This window comes from Giraffa tippelskirchi, chromosome 12 (assembly GCF_054371585.1).
Source record: "Giraffa tippelskirchi isolate mGirTip1 chromosome 12, T2T-mGirTip1v1.2.pri, whole genome shotgun sequence".
Taxonomy (NCBI): domain Eukaryota; kingdom Metazoa; phylum Chordata; class Mammalia; order Artiodactyla; family Giraffidae; genus Giraffa; species Giraffa tippelskirchi.
In genome coordinates, this window is record NC_137286.1 from 38765623 (window position 1) to 38788052 (window position 22430).

Genomic DNA, 22430 nt, shown 5'->3' on the forward strand with positions numbered 1-22430 from the left:
GTGGCCACCTGATGCGAAGAGCTGACTTATTGGAAAAGACCCTGATGCTGGGAAAGATTGAGGGCAGGAGGAGAAGGGGACGACAGAGGATGAGATGGTTGGATGGCATCACCAACTCAATGGACATGGGTTTGGGTGGACTCCGGGAGTTGGTGATGGACAGGGAGGCCTGGCATGCTGCGATTCATGGGGTTGCAAAGAGTCGGACACAACTGAGTGACTGAACTGAACTGTTAGTTGGATGCGGTTGGTTTTGTCATTGTTAACGTTATCAATAGAATCTTCACCTAATGTATTCTATTCATATTAATTTCTTTCTCCACTATTGATTATATTTTGTTTCCATTTAGTTTATCGTCGCATTGTAGAATCCGATGTGGGTGATTCTTTCTATATTAGAACCCATTTTGAATATGAGAAGGAATCTCCCTATGGACTCAGTTTTAACAAAGGAGAGGTGTTCCGTGTTGTGGACACTTTGTACAATGGGAAGCTGGGCTCCTGGCTTGCCATTCGGATTGGCAAAAACCATAAGGAGGTGGAACGCGGCATCATCCCAAACAAGAACAGGTATGAGCCCTCCCCTGCGTCTTGCAGGTTAGGGAATGAGGAAGAGATTTCAGCCCCACGGGGAGTCTTCACTGTACTCACCATGTCTAAGACTGACCTAGATTTATCAACTCCTTTATTTTAATTTAAGCATTAAGGTTTACATTCCATTTGAATTTCTGTTCAGGGTTTTGACATTGTGTTCCACCACAAGTCTTTGTGCATTTTGTTCTGTGTTCTCTTGTGTAGAGCTGAGCAGTTAGCCAGCGTGCAGTACACACTTCCCAAGACAGCGGGGGGAGACCGCGCCGACTTCTGGAGGTTCCGAGGCCTGCGCAGCTCCAAGAGAAACCTGCGCAAGAGCCGAGAAGACCTCTCGGCCCAGCCAGTCCAGACCAAGTTCCCAGCGTATGAGAGGGTGGTTCTTCGAGAAGGTAGTCTGTTTCCTGCCAACCAGCCTAATATCTTTTAATGTCGGTTTGCCTAAGACAGAAAAAGCATAAATTGCTTTTTTCCATCTGAATCTTCTCAGCTGGATTCCTGAGGCCCGTAACCATCTTTGGACCAATAGCTGATGTTGCCAGGGAGAAGCTGGCAAGAGAGGAGCCAGATATTTACCAGATCGCAAGTAAGTGGTCTTGATTCAGACTTTCAGTGGGGTTGAGGGTGTTTCTCTACTAGTTATTCCTCTAAAGGTAGATCTGACCCATTCACCTAATAGAAGTAACGCTTTTGTAAGTGAAAATTTGCCGCTGACCCCGCATGTTTAATTGGAGGGAAACCTGAGTGATGGTGTCCTTACTCTGCCAGGTCCCTCTCCCTTAGCGCACAGTCATGTTTAATCCTGACAATATCCCAGAGCAGCTGTCCGAATGTTCACCCGGAGTTGGGCAAGCTGGGTGCACTGCCCACCTCCCTAGTTGGGGCGTCATGAGGACTACCAGTTAAGTCACACACTCGGCTCTGAACCCAGTTCTTTTTGGCTCCAGCCCAGCTTTTTCAGTCATTAAGCAAATAGAGAACTCAAATATCAATGTCAAAAGGTAACAGAAGCATGGTTATGCTGTTAGTCACTGCAGAGATTTATAGTGCTTTGGTGTTATGTGTAGATATTACGTGTAGATACTGAGGAAGTCGTGCTCTAAATGCCTTACAGGTTTTGCTTGCAGACTCTTTCATTGTTTCCTTAATTTAACTACCATAGTAGTTTAAATCCACAGACTTAGTTACGACCCCTTGCTGCTGCTACTGCTAAGTTGCTTCAGTCGTGTCCAACTCTGTGCGACCCCATAGACGGCAGCCCACCAGGCTCCCCTGTCCCTGGGATTCTCCAGGCAAGAACATTGGAGTGGGTTGCCATTTCCCTTAGGCCTGCTTTAATTTACATGTAAAAATTTAAAAAACATTTTTTCTAATTAGAAATACACCATTTTGTATTTGGAAAAATTAGAAAATTAGTTTTGACATGGCTCATCACCCTGAATTTTACCCTGTTGTATTTTCTTCCACCCTCCCCACCCTTCATACTTTTATGAAGTTTTATACTGTTTAGAAAAGCTTATATTCCACTTTCCTTCTTAGTGGATAACTCATATTTTCATTTTATTATCTGTTCTATAATCAATTTGTGGTTTGGTTAGCCTTTGTTTTTATAGTTTGTTTCAAATATTTTACTAATACAGAGGGTGCATAAATCTGTGCAGTTTGTTTGCTGGGTGTAAACACTCCAGTAGCTTTATGCGAGCGTGTGTGTGTGTGTGTGTGTGTGTGTGTGTGTGTGCTGGGTTCATTAGAATTCCTGGAGACGAGTGCACTCCCCACTGCTGCTGTAGCCCTCTGACTGCCCCTGGTGCCGTGAGCTCAAGGGGCTGGTTTACATGAGCAGGGTGTTGCTTTTGTATTTGTGTTGTATACATTACTTTTCATTTGCTTGCTGGTGAAGCTGAATGAAGACATGTGTGTCCTGAAACTCAGAAGATGCTGACAAATGATAGTAAAATTTGAGCAATTTAGAAAATGTTCACTTCTGATTCTCCACTCAGTTTGTTAGTCTTTTCAGAAGAGATCTTTTTTTGGTTGTGCTTATAGATAGCACTTTGCCTAAAGAAGTTGGTGGTTATAGATACCACCCGTAACCAGGTCTAAGTCTTTTAAATTTAGGAAGAACAAGTGTGAAGACCTACAGAGTTCTGTCTTAAGCATTGATTAATGGATTTAATTGAGTTTATTCTACAACCAGGGTCTTACAAAAGGGGTTCAGATCGCTTAGTTATGTACCCTCTTTGAATTGAATGAGAGTATTTGAATTTAGAAACTGGTAGCGTTTTCTCCAGCCAGAACTCCCAGGTGCTCTCGCCGTCATTGCCTGTGTCCAGCGGACTGGAATCTAGCCCTCTGTCTTGGGAGGGCCTTGTACCCCTTGTCCCTCAACCTGACCTCCGCACTTCGACATCTCTGCCTCAGAATAGCTGGAACATTTTTGAAAACATGCGTCTTAAAAAACTCACATCACTTTAAATTTAAATATTTGGACCAAACATATAATTTATAATTTTACTTTCTTGACTTTAATGGAAGCAAGTTCATCAATATTAGTTTTTAAAAGCTGATTTTCACTTGAGAGAATTGCCATTTTGGCAATTTCTCTTGACCAGTAGACAATTTATGGTGAAGTTCCGCTTCCTGATTAAAAGGTTGTTCACTGTGAAGCATTAGTTTGATGTTGTGAGCACACTACATCCAGTGTTGTTCAGCTGCTGGATGGGGGCACCCCTGGAATCGTGCACCTGGGGTGAGCGCCCACCTGCTTTCTGATGGGACGAAGCACTGATGTCACCGGGTGTTCTCAGCCGGAGCAGCCCTGAAGAGGACACGTGGCCGCAGTTCTGTATCGCCGTGGGCCAGGAGGGACACGGGGCTGCTGCTGACACCCAGCAGTTGGAGCCCTCGGTGTTGTTAGTGCCCGGAAGTCGAGGGCCTGGTCTCACCAGTGGAAATCTGATGGTTTGTTTCTCTCCTGACTTCCTGACTAGAAAGTGAACCTCGGGATGCAGGAACCGACCAGCGTAGCTCCGGCATTATTCGCCTCCACACGATAAAGCAGATAATAGATCAGGTACGTTCCTGAAGGTTGACCTCTTCATTATAAGCTGTGGGATGCGTCTGGCTAAATTGAAAGTAGGAGGTAGTTTTTCTCAAGTTGTTACTGGCTTACCATGAGAAAATTAAGCCAGACATTGTAACAGTTGGTGTCAGGGACGGTAAGTAGTACTTGCTGGTGATGAGCTGTCATCACCACAGAAAGGGATCCAGTGTCCTCATGTGGGCAGACTGCGGCTGTCACAGTGGGACAGTTCAGGTCGCCCTTTGGTGCTCAGATGATAGGAATGTGTGTTAGTCACAGGGTTATGTCAGAACCATTACAATGTTACACTTATTTTCACTCTCTGCTCACAAGTATTGGGGCTGTCTTAAAAGTGAACTGCCAGGAGAGTTGGTGTAAAATAAAATGGGAAAGAATAATCTTTCTAAATTTAATGTATTTCCTGCTATATGTGGTTTTACATATCTTTGTGCAACTCAATTTATAAATTAAACATTGTGAGTAAGCAAAAAAAAAAAAAGTGAGCTCGTTAAGACTTTGTCTTATATTGCGCTAGAAAGTATATAGCATTAACTTGAGAATACACCTTTTCCTGACATGCTCCTGAGACAGTTTGGAGTTAACATCTGTTCCTGCTGGAACATAGTCTTGGGTCGGACTTCTAAAGGTGATGGTTCTCAGTTACCTGTGTTTGTGTCTGTGTCTGCTTTCTCCTTCTGTCTTTAGGACAAACATGCCTTACTAGATGTAACGCCCAATGCAGTAGACCGTCTGAACTATGCCCAGTGGTATCCAATCGTGGTATTCCTTAACCCGGACTCTAAGCAGGGTGTGAAAACAATGCGGATGAGGTTATGTCCAGAATCTCGGAAAAGTGCCAGGAAGTTATATGAGCGGTCTCATAAACTTCGTAAAAATAATCACCATCTTTTTACAAGTGAGTACATTAAAGGCCTTCTTTCATCTTACAGTTTCTATGCAATAATATGTGGGCAAAAATGTTGTGTTGTTTAAATATTAAAACACATATAACCTTTGCCTGTTTTGCTTGCTCTTGTGTTAATGGCTGCTGTTGATGGAAAGAAATGGTTTGGTGCCAAAACAGACATTTCCAGGGGTGTGTCCTCAGATATCATCTGTCAGAGAACTCAGTGGAGGAGGCTGAGCTCTAAGCAGTGTTGAGTGAATTCTTATTTGGTGGCAGTGTTCTAACCAGAGAAAATGTTGTTGTCTGTTTTCAGCTACAATTAACTTAAATTCAATGAATGATGGCTGGTATGGTGCATTGAAAGAAGCAATTCAACAACAACAGAACCAGTTGGTATGGGTTTCTGAGGGAAAGGTAAGAAGTTTCCTATTGTTAACCCATTTGATAACTCATGTAAGAGAAGCCTTTGAGACACTGTTTTCTACTTGGATCAACGTATTGGAGGAATTGGGGGCTTTAGTGTCTAGGTCTTCACAGTTTGCATGTGGGGTTATGGAATTTGTTTTGTAGTAAAGGATTCGGAGGTTTCCTGCCCACTGAGCTACCATCCGGTGGTGTTCTCTGTCTCAGAATTGTTGATGTGGAAGAGCAGGGCTGAGCTCCAACTCCACCCACCTGACCGAGAATGAGTGTGAACCTGGCTTCCTTCCTCCTCTGGAAATAAGGGGCTGAGTGGTCTCGATAAGGGCCCACAAAGTGTTGTCCTCTGCATGTGAGATCCAGGACTTGTATGGAGGAAAAGGCAGGGAATGGGCAGGGCCCACTGTCCTCAGACCCGGCTCTGGGGCAGCATGGACACACGGCAGCGTGGTGGGTGGGGGTCGGAGGGGCTGCAGTGAGGGACTTGGCTCTGCTGCTTGCTGCAAGCATGGCCCTGAGTCCCTACCTGAGGGATTTCTGCATCAGTACCTGTTAACTAACATCCCTGAGACACACTGGAAAAGTCAGGTTACGCAGCCCAGACTTTTGGCTTTGCATTCTGGTGTTCTGTACAGTAGCATGCACTGTCTTTTGCTGTTGGCCTGTCTGGGCTTCTAGCAGTTCTTAATGGTACAGGATGTCGATTTTGTTGGGTGTTAATGCTTTTCTCAGAATACACAGTTAAAGAAGCTTTTGTTATAAATGTCTTTTGCCTTCAGATGAATACATTGTTAGTGTGTTTCCACTGCTAGGGAAAGTTGAGAATGTCTCTTCTATTTTGTTTCTGTATTTCCTCCTCAGCTTGTTTCTGCTGTGTTTTCCCCTGCATGCTCCCCCTTCCCCTGCCTGGCTGTGGCCCTTGAGGCCAGTGCAGTGCATGCTGCATGCTCAGGACCCCTGCTTCCCACCCGGAAGACACCACCTCTGCGAGAAGAGATGTCCTAACGCTGACATCTGGAGGTGGTGGTGGCTGCTCCCACCCATAGTCACGTGTCAGTACCACTCACATGCGATCATGAGACCCCCCTGACCACTGCCGTGTCAGCCGGGAACTTTGATAGATAGAGGTGGAACAACTCACTGCAGCACTTCCCACGACATACTTACTAACTTACTCTGTGGCCTTGGGTGAGTATGATCACCTCCACTCCATACTAACTGTCCAGGACAACACAATTCCGCTAGCAGCCTTCGTCAGCTAGACTGTTAGCTTTCATTGGTGATTTTTGAAGTGCTATTAGTTTATAAATGCACAAAATATACTTGCCTACCTGAGAGGTTTTTTTATTCCACAAATCTTAGTTTTCTGTGATTTCTCTGATATTACTGTGTGCTTCCTTTGCTTGGATTTTAAAATGAAGGCCTAACTTCCGCAACTATTTTTGTGTGTGAGGAAAATTTTAAAAAATTAATTAAAATGACCTATATTAATAGGTCTCATAAGTCATTTACTATTAGAATAATAGGTTGATGCATTTTGTAAATCAGAAAAGGTGTTACAATTTAAATCAAGTTTGACTTATCCCCCCCCTTCCACTCTATTTTTTCCAAATAGATTCTTAAACTAAGAGATTCTATTTAGTTAAGAGATTCTTAAATAGATTCTCATTTCCACCCTGAACTCCCCTGAGTTAATGACTTCCACCTGGTTTCCAGGAAGAGTTCCTCTCTGCAGTTCTGATGGTCTTGTATGTTCCCTACTGAACCAAGAAAAGTCATCCTGGGGCTTTCTTAACAGGAGGCATATGTCATCTCTGGCTCCAAGCACTTGGTTCTTGCTCCTTCTGCATTTCATACCCTGCAGCAGATCAGAGTTATGAGTTGCTCGTCCCTAGGGCCGTAAGTACTGCCCCAACTGGCCCCTGGGTTGTAGTCTTGCGGGCTCTGCAAGTGGAGATTAGAGTGGAGAAAGCAGGCAGGTTTTGCAGTGGGAGAGACTCCGCCCATCATCCGTGGCTTTCCAAACCGCTGGTCAGGGACAGCTGGTTTTTCCCACCTGGAGGAGGCATTCAGGATCAGGCTCCCGCAGAGCCAGGATCAAGACTGGAGGAAGTGCCCTTCAGGTGGCTCAGGCCTTGTCTGTCGGTCAGTCTGTGCTGGTAGAATTCTGGGTTCCACATCTTCCAGTTCTCTAGCCACACCCCACCTCTGGGTCTTCCGGGGCAGGGGGCGGCTGTTGTGTGTGGTCCAGGCAGTAGCGTCACGTCAGTGCACCGACAGCCTGTTGTTCCCGTTCCTTTAGATACTTGTGTGTTCTCTCTCACTGGCTCAGGAGACACTCAGTGGAGCCTGGAGCCGACTCAGCTCTTAATCCTGCATAGAGCATTGTTCCTGCATCCCCCCACCGCCACCCCCGCTTCCACTGGACACTGACTGCATCTGTGCAGAGGAGTTATGTTCTAACAGCAGTTCCTAGTGAGGCAGCCAGCACTTAGCTGATGCTTTTCCATTGTGTTTTATAAAAGCTCTAGGGCCAAATACCAACTTTTAAAAAGTAGTGTTTCTTCATATATAGATTTTATATATACATAAGGTCTTTTACTCAGCTTGAACTGTGGCGTTTATCTCCTAGTTAGTCTCATGCTAGTCTCATGCGTGATGTTCTGTCAGTTGGTGTGTCTTTGTTTCTGTGAGCTTGGCCTGGCCACATCCCCCTCTTCACCCTGCCCTGGGCTGACAGGCTAGCAAGTGACTAGGTTCCACGAACCAGAGGAGGGCCAGGGCTCCTTTGCTGTCTTCTGGGGCTGGGCATCAGGGTCCAGTGTTGTCATGGTCAGCCAGCTGACCTCACTCATCCAAGCCCTTCAGATATCCGAGGGTGCTTTGTGTGTTCGCATGCGTGCTTGTGAAGTCTTCTTGACCTTTCCTCAGCAGAAGCCTCTAGACATAGCTGTGATTTCTCCGAGGACAAGTATTCTTTTCAGTTCCCTTGTGAAATAAAGGCCATCTCTTACAAAACTACTGAATAAAATTTTTAATTTACTTTTATTTGACCCAGGCGGATGGTGCTACAAGTGATGACCTTGATTTGCATGATGATCGTCTGTCCTACCTGTCAGCCCCAGGTAGTGAATACTCAATGTATAGCACGGACAGTAGACACACTTCTGACTATGAAGACACAGATACAGAAGGCGGGGCCTACACTGATCAAGAACTAGATGAGACCCTAAATGATGAGGTGGGGACTCCCCCGGAGTCTGCCATTACCCGGTCCTCTGAGCCTGTCAGAGAGGACTCCTCTGGAATGCATCCTGACCACCAGGCATATCCTCCCTACTCACCACAAGTGCAGCCACAGCCAGGCCATAGAATAGACTCCCCTGGATTTAAAACAGCCTCTCAACAGGTAAGCAGCAGCATCAATGTTCTGCAGGTGGAGGTACTTATCAAAGTCTAGGATGTGGTGACTGACTTAAACAATGTGGTATCCTTTCTCCAGGTTAAGATTTAATCTCTAATTTCAACTTGAGAATACCAAGGACTTAATTCTAAACTGTGTGTTTAGAATCTCACACAGCAGTATACTGACAGGACATGTATACTGACAGTATACCTCAGGACATGAGGTCACAGTTTTTTTACTCAGCACACTTAAAATGTATGTCTATCAACCACTATAAATGGAAGTGGGGAGTTAGCAGTGAACAGCAGCATTATATTTAAAATATTTTAAACACTTCACAGAAAGCAGAAGCCTCATCTCCAGGCCCTTACCTTTCGCCTGAAACAAACCCGGCACCATCAGCCTCTGCTGTTAATCCTCACGTAGACTTAACTAATGTCAGACTGGAGGAGCCAAGCCCAGCTCCCCCCTCCTCTGACTCACCACACGCCGACTCTTTACGAGCTCCAGGCACTGAGGCCGCTCACGTGCAGCTCAGAGGTCCAGAGCCGTCCCTGTCGTCGCATGTGGGCCCAGCAAAGGTACCTGTGCCGCGGGGGCTGCCCTCACCCGCTGCTCCCCGTCAGCCTGCCACATGAGCACGTCTGCTTTCCCTCGAGTGTCCTCTGCTTTTACTGTGGGCTCAACACCATGTTCTCAAATCACTATGAGTCATCTGGTTCTGCAGTCTGCATGGCTTCCAGTGGTGCCTGATTCTTTAAATAGGCCTTTTAACTGGGATTGGTACCTAATACTTTTATAGGTTTTTTAATGTTTGGCTTTTAGAGTCTTCCAAAATTTCTTAATATATCGTTCAGATCCATTGTAAACTGCTTTATGTTTTCTAAACTACGATGTTCATAAATTTTCTTCATGATTTTCATTTTCAGTGTCCAAATCAAGTGGAATCAACAGCTGAATGCATTAATTTTCTACTAAACTTCATTTAGTGTCGATACATGCTGAAACATAAAAGCCCCTACTTGCATTATAAATTTTGAGCTTTCACTTAAACTTGCTTTCTCCACTAATCTCTTTCTGTCCTGGTAATAAAGGGTAGAACATGTCGTTTCTGTCTCTTACTAGACTAGGATTTGAAGCCAGCCTGTGTCCTTACGCATGGCTGTTTACACAGGTGTACAGGAAGGACCCCTACCCCGAGGAGACGATGAGACAGAACCATGTCTTGAAGCAGCCGGCTGTGGCTCACTCTGGGCAGAGGCCAGACAAGGAGCAAGGCCTGAGCTACGAGCCGCAGCCTTCGTACACAGAGCGACAGGCCGGCAGGGAGTTGGAGCAGCCCGCATACAGATATGATGCCTCTAGCTACCCGGAGCAGTATGCTCGGAACTATGACCACCGTCTGCGCTATGACGACCGCCTCCTCGCCTACGAGGAGCAGTGGCCCTACTACGACGACAAGCAGCCCTACCAGCCCCAGCCTCTTGATGGTCAGCCTCCCGCGGAGCCCACAGAACGAGGTTATTTCCCCCGTTTTGAGGAGCCAATGCCCCTGTCCTATGAAGGCCGAGCACACTACGACCCACTGCCCAGGACCTCCACCTTGCGGCATGAAGAGCCGCCTGCCCCCGCCCCTGGGTATGACGTGCATGGAAGGTACCGGCCTGACACGCAGCCCTACTCCACCACTGGCCCCAAGGCGCCCCCTGAGCCCAAGCCGTACTTGGACCAGTACCCTCGGAGTTACGAGCCAGCGCCAGCCCAGGGCTTTCCCTCCAGGGCAGGCCCAGGCCACTACGAGCCTCTGCACAGCACCACGCTCGCTCCGCCACTCGGCCCCCCATCCCAGCACAAGCCCGAAGTCCCACCCACAGGCACCAAACCCCTGCCTCCACCCCCAGCTCCGGCCGAGGAGGAGGAAGACCCAGCCATGAAGCCACAATCCGTGCTCACCAGAGTGAAGATGTTTGAGAACAAGAGGTCTGCTTCCATGGAGAACAGGAAGGATGAGAGCCATTCCACTAGTTTCAAGGTAAAGATGTGATTATGGTTTCCCTCCCTGCCTTGTGTGCAGAACACATTTAGTGATGAGCATGCAACACGCCTAAGCGACACCTGTTTTCTCTTGATCTCTGCCTAAGGATGTGTGTCTTCTTCTCTGCAGCCCCCAGAAGTCACGTCAAAACCGGCAGGTGCTCCCATCCCAGGTCCCAAAGCCCCTGCTCCGAGTCAGCTCAGTGAACACGACAGAGCAGCACATAGGTGGGTGCTCTGCAGCCTCACGGATGGGGAACAAGCCCCCTGGGGAGGGGCGGGGAGGCAGGGGGTTTGTTGGTCTTCACTTGAAATCTGCCATGTCCCCACTGAAACAGTGGTCCTAGAAAGACAAATAACTTCATTTTATCTTCTGCAGCACATCTTTGTTATCCTTTCCGTAAACAAATCTGAAAACAATTTTCTAGCAAATTTCTAACATATGCTAATATACAATTTTAGCAATTTTAGAGCCCTAACTTCTGAAAGATGTTTTTAGTGTAATAGTGCTGTTAGCACACAGGCTGTTAGTTTTTAGCGACAAGAAAACAGATAGCTGAGATAGCTCTGAACTAACCTTTTAAGTTTTTGGCTGTACTCTGCGGCATGTGGGATCTTAGTGCCCTGAGGAGGGTCCATGCCCCCTGCAGTGGAACTCTTGAGTCCTAACCACTGCACCCCGGGAAGCCCAAACATAATCTGTTAGTGAGCATGTAGCCCGTGACACGTGCCTGCCGTGGCCAGGAGCACGGTCAGCACCAGGATGACTGGGCGGGACACAGCTTTGGGGGACCTGCTGTGCATGCTCCTCACTGTGGCTACCCCTGCTGTTGCTGAGTGATGGGCTGCGTCTGAGCAGTTCTCTGGCCTAATGTTTCATTCACTTATATTTGTGCTTGTAATAAGAGGAACTACTGTCTAATCTGTACATTTTCTTATGGTTTTCCTGATGCCTGGTGCTCATCATGCGAGTGTAAACTACTAAGGTGTCTCCTTTAGCTGGGGTCATTAGCAGATAAGCTCTTCTGCGAGCTCTTCTACACAGAGTAAATGTGTAATAACTGAAAGCTTAGCCCTCCTTCTTAGTGTGAAACCTAGTTTATCTGTTTCTGATGCTGAGTTTCTGAATTACCCAGCAGGGCCTAAGTAACAATACCTCACTTTGCTAATGATTGACTTCCTTTGCTGCGTGCTTCCCTCATCGTTGTCTAGCTCCTTCCTTACCTGAGCATCATCTGTTGATCCCAGTGTCAAGGTCTTGAATTCTCAGTTGTTGTTCTGACGATGGTGCACGTGCTGGAGCTCCCCACTGTCTGCCTTCCGTTCTGTCTTTTCTCTGATAAGCTGCTTCTAACCAGGTGGTTGTCAAGCTCAGTAGATGGGTTGTGTTAGAAGGCTGCCCTCTGAGTGTGACGTGTGGACGTGGGGCCCAAGTTTTGGCCTTGATGTCTGCCCCGCTCAGCTAGGTCATGAGTAGTTAGGGTGTCAGTGGAAGGTCAGAGGTACCTATTCTGTTCTCCTTGTCAAGTTAATGTCTCAAAAGTTGTTCCATCTATCATTCATTGTCAGGATCCCCGAACCACAGAGGCCTCATGTGAAGCCACCTGAAGACATCGTTCGGGCAAATCACTATGATCCCGAGGAGGATGAGGAGTACTACCGGAAGCAGCTCTCCTACTTCGATCGGAGAAGCTTTGAGGCCAAGCCCCCCGCCCACATCCCCCCTAGCCACCTCTCCGAGCCCACCAGGCCGGCTCACCCCCAATCTCAGCCACAGTTTGCCGGTTACTCTTCCAAGTGAGTCACTTCATTTCATACGGAAAGTTTCAAAGTTAAGATGAAACAAAGGTTCACTTGCTTCAAGTGGACTCGGTCACATGAAGTTCAGTGTGTTCTGAAGGGAAACGTTAGTTGTGTCATATACTTGATTTCTGTGGGTGCTAAGCGGTTCAGCATGTATGCTATCCAGCCTGGGGTGTGTAGCTTTGTTCTTAGACTGGTGTCATCTGTGTGAGGTTCTTACATTAGAAAAGATATTAAAAGTCAAAGGGTTCTAAGGGTCCAAGTGCTTTGACAAAGGGAAAAGGGTGAGCGAGACTGACCTTGAAGTCCCTCCTTCCCACGTGGCACACTCAGTGCTGCTTCTCGTCATTCTTCTTGGTTTTTGTTTTTCAAATATAAAAGCAGGCTATGCTAGGGAGTGATGTTTGAGGGGAGATACTGAAGAGTTGTTTGGTTTTTTCCCAAGGCAAGAACAAACTTGCCTTCTATCATTGTTTCAGCTTGAGGGGACTTAGTGACTTCTGGTCCAGTTGTCAACGTGCGGCGCTGTGAAGGGGGCAGCACGGGGACTGAGCTCCGAGGTCCTGCCCATCATCTTCCTGTTTTGTGCTGCACCCTTCTGTTTACTTGTCTACTGGGCCTCTGGTTGCTTTTCTTTTTTGTGGATTTTTCTGTGTTGCAAACTACAAGCCCACCTGTGCCTATGTGGGTTCCTATGTTGCGTGTGTTCTGGTTCTGCCTCTGGTTCAGCCCTGACTGGTGGCGAACTTGGTTCTGAGACTGGAGTGTAATCCCACGCAGGCACAGGTGGGCCCATACTTGAGCAGAAGAGACTCACAATAATGAAGACAGATGTGGATGTGTTACAAGAAAGTTGTTTACACAGTGATGGTAAGCAAGTCCTAAGGCAACAGGAAAGGAAAATTTTTGGAGCTGTGTCTGAGCTCAGAGAGGCTATTAAGTCCTCTTAAAAAAGTTCCATCTAGATAGTCTCTTTTGGGACACCTGCAGTAGCAGTGTTTGATTCAGTAACTAGGACTATTAACTACTAGGACTGGTTTCAGTGTAGCCAAGTTGAGACATTAACATAACATGAGGCGGAAACATAGCTCTGTTTGTGGCAAACTTAGATTGACTGTTTTCTTTGACTTTGCTCTTGTGCTGGCTTTGCCATCATCTAAATTTCTTGGCTCTTAGACTAGCTCTGACAGCTGGTCCAGGAGCATCCATGTAAGACACTAGTGTGAGCTATACCGTGAGGGCCCCTCACAGTGCACACGTGGCAGACTTACCATCATCCTAAGGGTGTAGTCTGAGCTGACCATGCAACTGGACTGTGACCAGAATCTGTGAACATTCCCAAGTTCTGTGCTACTGTGTGTGCACGTAAAGCAGGTGCATCGGGACTCTGCAGAGCTCAAGTTGCAGCTGGGTCCTGTTGTAAAGATCTTCTTTGTGAATTTTACGTGTTTGCATATGAACAGTTGGCAATCTGAAAAAAAGAAGCATACATGGCACAGTTTGATTTAAATGAGTCTTAAAATCAAGCAATGTTTGCTCCTCTAGGAATTGCTAAACAGAGAACGGATCTGGTAAGTCAAGGGCAGATTTAAAGTCCACAGTGTCCATGTTACTGGACACAGCAGAGTCCTGTCCCTTAAATGCTGCTTTGGGGCAGAGTTTGAAGAGCTGTGACAGAAACTGTGTGGCCCAAGAAGCCGAAACATTCCTGCACAGCCCTTAGCAAAAATGCCTGCTAGCCCCTGCCTCATCCTCTGGTGCCCAGCCGGTGCCTTAGATGGAAAAGCAGATGGGAATCTAAGGAGGATTTGACCCAATAAATGTTTCTTCAAAATACTGCCAAGACTTTGTTAAACTTACCAATCATTACAATTTTTTGTGAACAACCATCTTAAATATTACAAGTGTACCCAAAATTTCATCTGCCTTTTGGTTGCCATCTTCTGGATGACTTACTAATATTCTTACTGTATCTGTAGTGTCTTCACATCTCTCATGCTGATGATGGCTTAACTTAGTTTGTGTATTTTGGTAGGGTACCCATACTTGTGGGGAATAAATTGTGCAATTCTCAATTGAAAGCAAACAACTTGGGGATGCCTAGAAGAATGGGAATTTCTTTGGTAACATGCATCCATCTTCAGGTGTTGATGTGTCCTCGTTTTTTCACAGGGGGAAGGCTGCTGAGGCTGAAGCTATGGACAGGTCGTTCGGGGAGAAGCGCTATGACCCGCTGCAGGCGACGCCCCCCCCTCCGCCACTGCCCGCTCAGTACAGCCAGGGTGCTCAGCCCAGCCCCAACACGGCTCTCGGCCTCCACGCACACACCAAGGGGGCGCACAGTGAAGGTAGACGGCTCAGGAGTGGGCAGACGGCTGTTATAGTCAGACCTGCGAGGCTAAATTCTCATACTTTCTAAGCAAAAGTGGGTTTATGTAAGAAAGACACAGTTGAAACCTATGGGCTTAGGACAGTGAAAAGTTAAGGATTTTGTTAAAAGTACATCTTTTTCATGGCTGTTGCCTTTTAGCTAGATGGATTTTATTCTGCCTCACACAGCTCAATTTCTGGACGAGGAGTTGCCCGGTATGTCCAAAACTGAATGAAGGGTGGTTTGTAAAACTCATGGTGACATCCCTCCTTGCACGAGGTCTCTCAGCAGGGACATCTTGGGAGTGTCCCTGCGTGTCTGCCTGTGTCTTGTCCTCCATGTCTGTGATCAGTAAACCGTCTCCCTCACCCATGCCAACCCTCGCCCAAGGCGCCCTCCCCGCCTTCCTGCTTCCTTCAGCTATCTCCTGCGTCTCAGCAAGTGCACCTCTTCTGAGCCTCATGCAGCCCAGACACCCTGAGAGGGCCTGTAGCCCCACCCCAACCCCCTCTGGTGCCTTCACAGGACACACACAGCTCACATATCCTGCTCACATCCTGCTGCTGCTGACAGTACTGTTCTGTAGTCACAGGAGTCCACTCCCAGGGCTGTGATTTGATGTCACTTGTATGCTAGGATTTTCTTTACACACTGTCATATGTGCAGACAAAGTTTAACTTTTTACTCTTCAAACCTTATGCCTTTTTGTTTTGTTTTTTGCTGTGTTTTTTTTTTTTTTTTTTTTGCCTCTCTGCAATGGCTGCGACGTGCAGTGCAGTGTGAGTAGAAGCAATAGTAGCACACCTCTTTTGCTCCAGCTCCCACTTTGGGAGAGCAGATGGGCAGTGTGTGACTTCTCTGGGTGCCCTTCATTATCTTTAGAACATCCTTTCTAGTTTGCTGAAAACGTTCTATCAGCTGACTTTTCTTTATGTGTAGCTGTCCTTGGTATCCGCAGGACACCCCCCCCTCCGCGTGCACACTGAAACCCATGGATGCACAAGTCCCGTGGGACTGGTGGAGTACAGCGCCCACCCCCCACTCGGGCTGCACGTCCGAGGACACAGGAGGCCAAACGCACTGTAAAGGATCCTATGATTTATTTCCTTTATTCTCTTCTGTGATAAGTTACATTACTGTGCTCACAAGAAATTGGAGTTTATAATTTTCTTGTCCTTGTCTGGTTTTGGTATCAAAGTTGAGAGCTCGAACAGGTTTCCTCTTTCTCTCATTTCTGGAAGAGTGTGTCAAATACTGATATTAATTATTTCATAGAATGCAGTGGGTGTTATTTTACACTGCCACCAGCTGTACAGAAGGTCCCTGACTTAATGACACTTTCACTTTACTGCAGTGCAAAAGCAAAACACACTCAGTAGAAACTGTACTTTGAATTTCAGTCTTCTCCCAGGTTAGTGAGTAGTACAATCCCTCGTGATACTGAGCAGCGGCAGTGAGCAGAGCCCTAGTCAGCCGCCCCATCACAGGGGTGAACAGCTGACATCCTTACAGCTGTCCTGCACCCAGCCAGCCAGTTTTTTACTCTCAGGACAGCATTCAGTGAATCACATGAGATACTCACCACTCTGCTGTAACACTCCCAGGGGAATTGAGGAAGATCTGTACATGGAAACTCTTGTTAGTCCACATCTTTGCCAGGACTTGGCATTACCACACTTTCAACATTTTACAAATTCAGTGGATGTGAAATCGTGTTTTTTGGTTTTTAATTTTCCTAATAGTGATCTTGCTATGATTACTGGTTTAGTCTCGTTTTCACTTGTATTTTTGCCTGTTCAGTTTTTTTGCCTGTTTTCCTATTGGTTGATTCTTTCTTATGGACATACAGGGTTTTTTCTCCTAATTCTTATCAGTTGTGCATGTTATAAATAGCTTCTCCCAATCTGACTTTTCTTTTTTGACTTTAATTATGGTGAGTTTTGTAGTACCAATTTGTTTTCACATAGACACATTTGTCATTCTGCTTCTCATTTGTTACGGACACTGGAGTGGAGTTCCTCTGATGCCAGTCTCCGGAGGCACAGCCCCAACTCCAGTTGCATCAGCGCTGTCCAGGTGTCACACCATGCTTTTTCCTGCTCCCTCAGGATCACACACAGCCACCAGGGTCATGTGGTCCTCAGACTGGCAACCAGCCCCAGGCACTGACTCTTGACGCCAGGACCAGTTACAGTGGGAGAGAGAACCAGGTGGTGGTGTTGAAGCTTATTTCAGGAAGGGAAAGGCATATTGGTTTCTATTTTCTGTTGGATGAAAAACTGTTTCAAGATTTATTCCTAGAGACCAAGCTTAGAATCACAGATACCATAGTCTCCACAGAACATACTTGTTGATACTTTGATGAGAAAATTGTTCATCCAGGTGGATTTATGCTTGGCCTGTTGTAACATCTTTTCCATCTCACCAACCATTAAAGTCAGTAAGAGATGGATTTCTAACTCTGTTTTTATTCACACCACTGAATATACTTTTTACTTTTTCTTATTGAAGTATATAGTTGACTTTATACTAGTTTCAGATGTACAGCATAGTAATTCAGTATTTTTTACAGATTAAATTATTTTCAGAAGTTTTTGAAATACTTCTTTACATATGTTTTTTTCAGGTAATGCCATGTCGTTGGATTTTCAGAACTCGTTAATGTCCAAACCGGACCCACCTCCATCTCAGAATAAGCCAGCAGCTTACAGGCCAGCCCCCCGAGAGGACGCTGCCCAGTCTGCCTTCTACTCCCAAAAGAGTTTCCCAGAGAAAGCCCCAACTAATGGGGTCGAGCAGACGCAGAAAACGCCAGCATACAATCGATTCACACCAAAACCATACACAAGCTCTGCACGGCCATTCGAACGCAAGTTTGAAAGTCCTAAATTCAACCACAATCTCCTGCCGAATGAAACCACACACAAACCTGACCTGTCCTCCAAAGCCCCCGCTTCTCCAAAAACCCTTCTGAAGTCTGCGCAGCCTCCTGAGTTTGACAGTGGCGTGGAGACCTTCTCTGTCCACACAGACAACAAGCTGAAATACCAAGTAAACAGTGTTAGCACAGGGCCAAGAGCAGTGCCCGTGAGGTAAGAGTCTTGTCTTTGCCCGGCCTGGTGATCGGCCTCATGTGAGTCAGGTGTAGTTGGGGTACTTCCCTGATGATCTCAGCTCAGACTTGAAGGTGAGTGGTGCCATGCCAAACGCTGGAACCACTGCCATAGCAGGGATTCTGCAGAGATGATGTTAGTGGTGTCCTGAAACTGCTGCTCATGTGGCTCAGCCATCCTCACTCACTGTCCCTGCTGTGTAAGAACCAGGTTGAGGGACACTGTAGCTCATTCAGCATGACACGGCCCTGGTCTGACCTCTGACCTCCAGCCGGGGAGGCACATCTGGAGAGTGTCTCAGAAAGAGTTTGTTTCCTCACCCACTGTTCATTTGCAGCGAAGGTAAAAAGAAACGCTTTCTTAACAGTTGTGGTCAGATGGTGAGCAGATGAGAAGAAGACAGTCTGCCTGGGGCTGGCTCCCTGAACCCCTCCCTTGTCTGCACCGTGACAGCCTCCCTCAGCCGCTGATACAGAGGGACAGTCAGGGTCCCGAAGGAACAGGCCCACCCCTGCCTCTGGCCACTCAGGAATGAGGCTGCAGGCCCTCACACTTTTGTCCACATATCTTGCTGCTCACCTTTAGTCCTGGCTCAGAACTTAACTCTGGGAGATCCCAAAAGCCCCCACTTTTGAAGGAGAATTGGTACCGTATCCCCTCCGCCTTGTGTGACCACACAAACAGGCTGGCTTCTCTCCACATGTGTCTGCCTGCACCAGGGTCTTCATGACTTCATGGAGCTGGATGTCTGTGCTCTGGGTGGGGAGGGAAATGTGTGCACACCAGAAATCCTCAGTGGAGAGAGAGGAGGCCTAGTGAGTGTATATTCTATCGTGTCTAAGATGCCACTGTTGTCTTACATATCACTAAGAAGGAAAAAAACAAGCTATCAAAACATGATGTGCCATCAGTTTTAAAACACCACTTTCATGGATGTAAGATGTTGGGTGAGCAGTGTATCAGGCTTTGCATGTTCTGGTTGCAAAACAACTTGTCCAGGAAGTGTATGCTTAGTTATCCCAGTGAGTAGGATCTGTCACTGAAACTTTACTTACTAAAATAACTTCTTAATGATGCGGAGAAATACGCTTGATTAGCACAGCCGTGGAAGCGGAAGCTTCTGTGTGTCACTAGCAATGTACTTCATTGGCTGTTTCTGAACTCAGTCCCTCAGCCGTGGAGGAGGACGAAGATGAAGACGGTCACACAGTGGTGGCTACTGCCCGTGGTGTGTTTAACAGCAATGGTGGGGTGCTGAGCTCCATTGAGACCGGTGTCAGCATCATCATCCCCCAGGGAGCCATTCCTGAGGGGGTGGAACAGGAGATCTACTTCAAGGTGTGCCGCGACAACAGCATCCTGCCGCCTTTGGACAAAGAGAAGGGTGGGTGCGCACCTCAAGCAGCCTGCATGCTCTTGCAGGCATATTGGGCCGCGTGACAGGATATCTGGCCGCCCTCAGGTTCCTTCTGCTGGGGAGGGGCCTGCCAGCCAGTCCTGGCTGCCCTCCCCCAGATTCATCTGTGAGTCCCTTACCCTTGGCAGCTCTAGAGATGGATTAGGTAACAGGTTAACACCCACTCCAGTGGCCTCGCTCGGAGCAGCCGCCTGCTGGTGCAAGTAAAGCTGTTGGATCAGCCCTCATCACCCCCAGGCCCCGCACAGGGAGGATGCATCCCCACTGGCTGCCGTGGCTTGTGCCTCTGAGCTGTTTCAGGAATCTGGGAATGCTTTTAGTTTTTTCACTGTTCTGGATCAATCAGGATGACATGATAATGAACCACGTTACAACTTCTTTTAGAATTATTTTAGCAGTGTTTGCTTGTTTCCTTAAATAGATCATTTTCACTCACTTAACTCTGTAGCAAATACAACATTAAAAACATAAGGTGTAAGTGACCTCTGTAAAGCATTGACGTGTGTCTCATACCATCAGGACCCTGCGGCCACCAGCAGTGTGCTGCTCTGCAGCACCTGACACGTGGCTGCTTTAACTGAGATGGGTTAGACGTTCCAGAGATGTAGTGAATTGCTCACTTTTGAAATAGCGTTTTGGATATATTAGGTTATATAAAATACTAAAATTGACATCACCTGTTTCTTTTTATTTTGTAACATGGCTACTGGAAAATGTTAAATTATATCTGGAGTCTCTGTTACATTTCTCTTGGTCAGCGCCACTCAGAGAACTAACCCCCTTTTGGCTTTAAGGCCTGTGGTTAGGAGAAGGGTGAGAAGAACTGTCCAGAAGGAGGTGGCTGTCTAATCTCTTCTCCCTGCTCCCCCCTCCCTCAGGTGAGACCCTGCTGAGCCCCCTAGTGATGTGTGGGCCCCATGGCCTCAAGTTCCTGAAGCCTGTGGAGCTGCGCCTACCACACTGTGCGTCCATGACTCCTGACGGTTGGTCTTTTGCTCTAAAATCATCCGACTCCTCGTCGGGTACGCTCTCTTCTCTCTGTCCTTTGGGGCTTTGGGTGCTGTCATTGATTGAGCCTGGGCTGATGGCGCTACCCACGCCGATCATGAGCCACTTGCCCTCCATTCTTGTGGCCTTGTAGGCATCACCGGTGTTGTGGACTTTTCCTTGTGGTGTATCTATCGTAAATGAGAAGGGCAAGGTGGGGAAGCCTCTGCCTTTTAACATGGATGATTTGGCCAAAAGTGGACAGTTTCACGGTGGTCAACAAAATTATCTGTCAAAATTTCTAAGATGTGGTGGGAGAATTGATACTGTCCTGCATACATAGGGATTTTCATCTTCTTACAAAAACGACTTGATTTATGTAATAACTTGTTTTTTGTTACTATTCTTTAATTTCTCAATGTACAAAGTGCATATATATTACTTTGTAGAGTGTGTGTGTATATACACATACACTAGAGAAACTTGAAAGATAAAGACACTGTGATCATACTTGGCCATGGCTTTTCCATGTAAAACCCTAAATACTTCTGTAACACACTATTTTAAAATGGCTTTTTTGCTGTCAGGATCATTAATTTCAAGGCTTCCATTGCATTTCAAGGCTTCCATTGCATTTTCACATTTCTCACTTCCTTGGGTGACTAAGTCAGTTAGAACTTTCTATATTCTTGGTATAGATCACTTTTAGAATTTAAATTTTCTGAATTTTCTGAAAAAATTTTCTGAATTTTTGATAAATCAGATGATCCATTATGCAGTTTTAATTTGGTACAGTATGAGTGAAAGTTTTATGGTGTAAAGAGCATAGTTTAATACTACATAACATAAAATACTATATATATTCACAAGTTCCCCATTTTCTGGGAAAAGTTGATTTTTACATAGTAAATATTAAAGCTCTTTCTTCAGGGCCTCCACTGAGAACATTGTGTTAGCCTAGTTTGAGGTAGTGAATTGACATTAATAATAAAATTACACTTAAAATATATATTCTGCAAGTTAGGTCTTAGTATAAGCTGTGACCGTCCTCAGATCCAAAACAGGTTGAGAGCCCTAACTGTAAGTGAAAATCAGTATGCTTCAAATAGTTCGCCTTGTGCCATAAAACACATTATTTTTTTAGATTGAAACAACTTTTTCCTGTGTTAAATTTGAGTACCTACACCTGGAAGAGAAATGTGCTCCTGTGTAATTCTGTATGACTTTGGAATACTTTTGCTGCTATAAATTTCTTTTTTAAAAAGTCAAGGGTAGATTTTGATAGCTACTGACTTAATCCAAGAAAAATGAGTGTATTGAAAAGAATTTTGAACCTAAAGATAGTTACGATAACTCTGAGGAAAACCTTATCTCGGTGCCTGAACAATTTGTTGTCTGAAGTATTACATAAACCTACATGTATCTTTGAATTGAACCCCTCTGAACTCATGTGACCCATGACATTGCTGAGGTAATGGACAGCCTGCTGTCTGAAGGTTCTGTGGGGTGTTTGAGAGTCTCCTGAAGGTTCTGTGGGGTGTTTGAGAGTCTCCCTGGCTTCTAGATGCCAGCTGGGACCCCAAAATCGCCTCTGGACACCATCCCCTGGGGGGATGTGCAAGATGGGGTACAACTTTTCCCTGGGGGTACAACTGCTCCTGGTGAAGAACTGTTGCTGTGCAGGCAGCAGCTTTGACAGTGACTTTACTGTAGGCTTCCCTGGTGGTTTAGACTAAAGAATCTGCCTGCAATGTAAGAGACACAGGTTCGATCCCTGCGTCAGGAAGATCCCCTGAAGAAGGGAATGGCAACCCAAGTATTCTTGCCTGGAGAATTCCATAGACAGTGGGCTGCAGTCCATGGGGTCACAAAGAGTCAGACACAACTTCAGTGATTAACACCAACACTACCATGGACACAGGAGACAACAGGCCATCCCAAGCCTTCTTCATGCCGAGTCCACTGCCAGGGTTGCTTAGCTGCAACTGTGAATGTCAAGTCACCTGGTTAAGGGCCCAGGCCTGGCTTCAGTCTCACACAGCTCACTGACTTTGAAGCTTCGTGATGGTTTTTCTGTACAGCCAGAGTGGGCTGAGAAACTGGCCCAATCTCACTTTTTTTTTATTTTGGGTAGAGGGAAAGAGGGTCTTTTGGTGGGGTGTGTGGAGGCGGGGTGGGGGCGCTCCCTGTGGGATCTAGTTCTCTGACCAGGGATGGAATCCATACTTCCTGAAGTAGGAGCACAGTCTCAACCACTGGACCACCCCAGAATTCCCAGGGAAGAGTCTTTAAGAACCAA

The 22430-nt window shown here is 46.4% G+C and overlaps 1 protein-coding gene and 1 long non-coding RNA gene across 51 annotated transcripts in view; one reads left to right on the forward strand and one right to left on the reverse strand.

The window, feature by feature from the left end:
* TJP1 (tight junction protein 1) overlaps positions 1-22430 on the forward strand; it is a 338414-nt gene that overhangs the window by 314023 nt on the left and 1961 nt on the right. For 14 of the 50 annotated variants that reach the window (XM_081546603.1, XM_081546595.1, XM_081546604.1 and 11 more), the window contains 15 exons: positions 351-570; positions 799-983; positions 1082-1177; positions 3582-3664; positions 4379-4589; positions 4894-4994; positions 8059-8409; positions 9581-9926; positions 10308-10438; positions 10571-10668; positions 12010-12237; positions 14416-14591; positions 17241-17706; positions 18894-19111; positions 20023-20166. In XM_081546603.1, coding sequence (XP_081402729.1) covers positions 351-570; positions 799-983; positions 1082-1177; positions 3582-3664; positions 4379-4589; positions 4894-4994; positions 8059-8409; positions 9581-9926; positions 10308-10438; positions 10571-10668; positions 12010-12237; positions 14416-14591; positions 17241-17706; positions 18894-19111; positions 20023-20166 — 3054 coding nt within the window. Of the gene's footprint in view, positions 1-350; positions 571-798; positions 984-1081; positions 1178-3581; positions 3665-4378; positions 4590-4893; positions 4995-8058; positions 8410-8747; positions 8988-9580; positions 10439-10570; positions 10669-12009; positions 12238-14415; positions 14592-17240; positions 17707-18893; positions 19112-20022; positions 20167-22430 lie in introns of all 50 variants that reach the window. The other 36 variants (XM_081546577.1, XM_081546570.1, XM_081546566.1 and 33 more) reach the window with 13 other exon arrangements.
* The window catches only part of LOC145528340 (uncharacterized), a 45741-nt gene continuing 32680 nt past the window's right edge, over positions 9370-22430 (reverse strand). Inside the window, exons 3-5 of the long non-coding RNA XR_014070305.1 lie at positions 13515-13714; positions 11665-11902; positions 9370-10783 (exon numbers count right to left, since the gene is read on the reverse strand). This is a non-coding gene — a long non-coding RNA (uncharacterized LOC145528340). The remainder of the gene's footprint in view (positions 10784-11664; positions 11903-13514; positions 13715-22430) is intronic.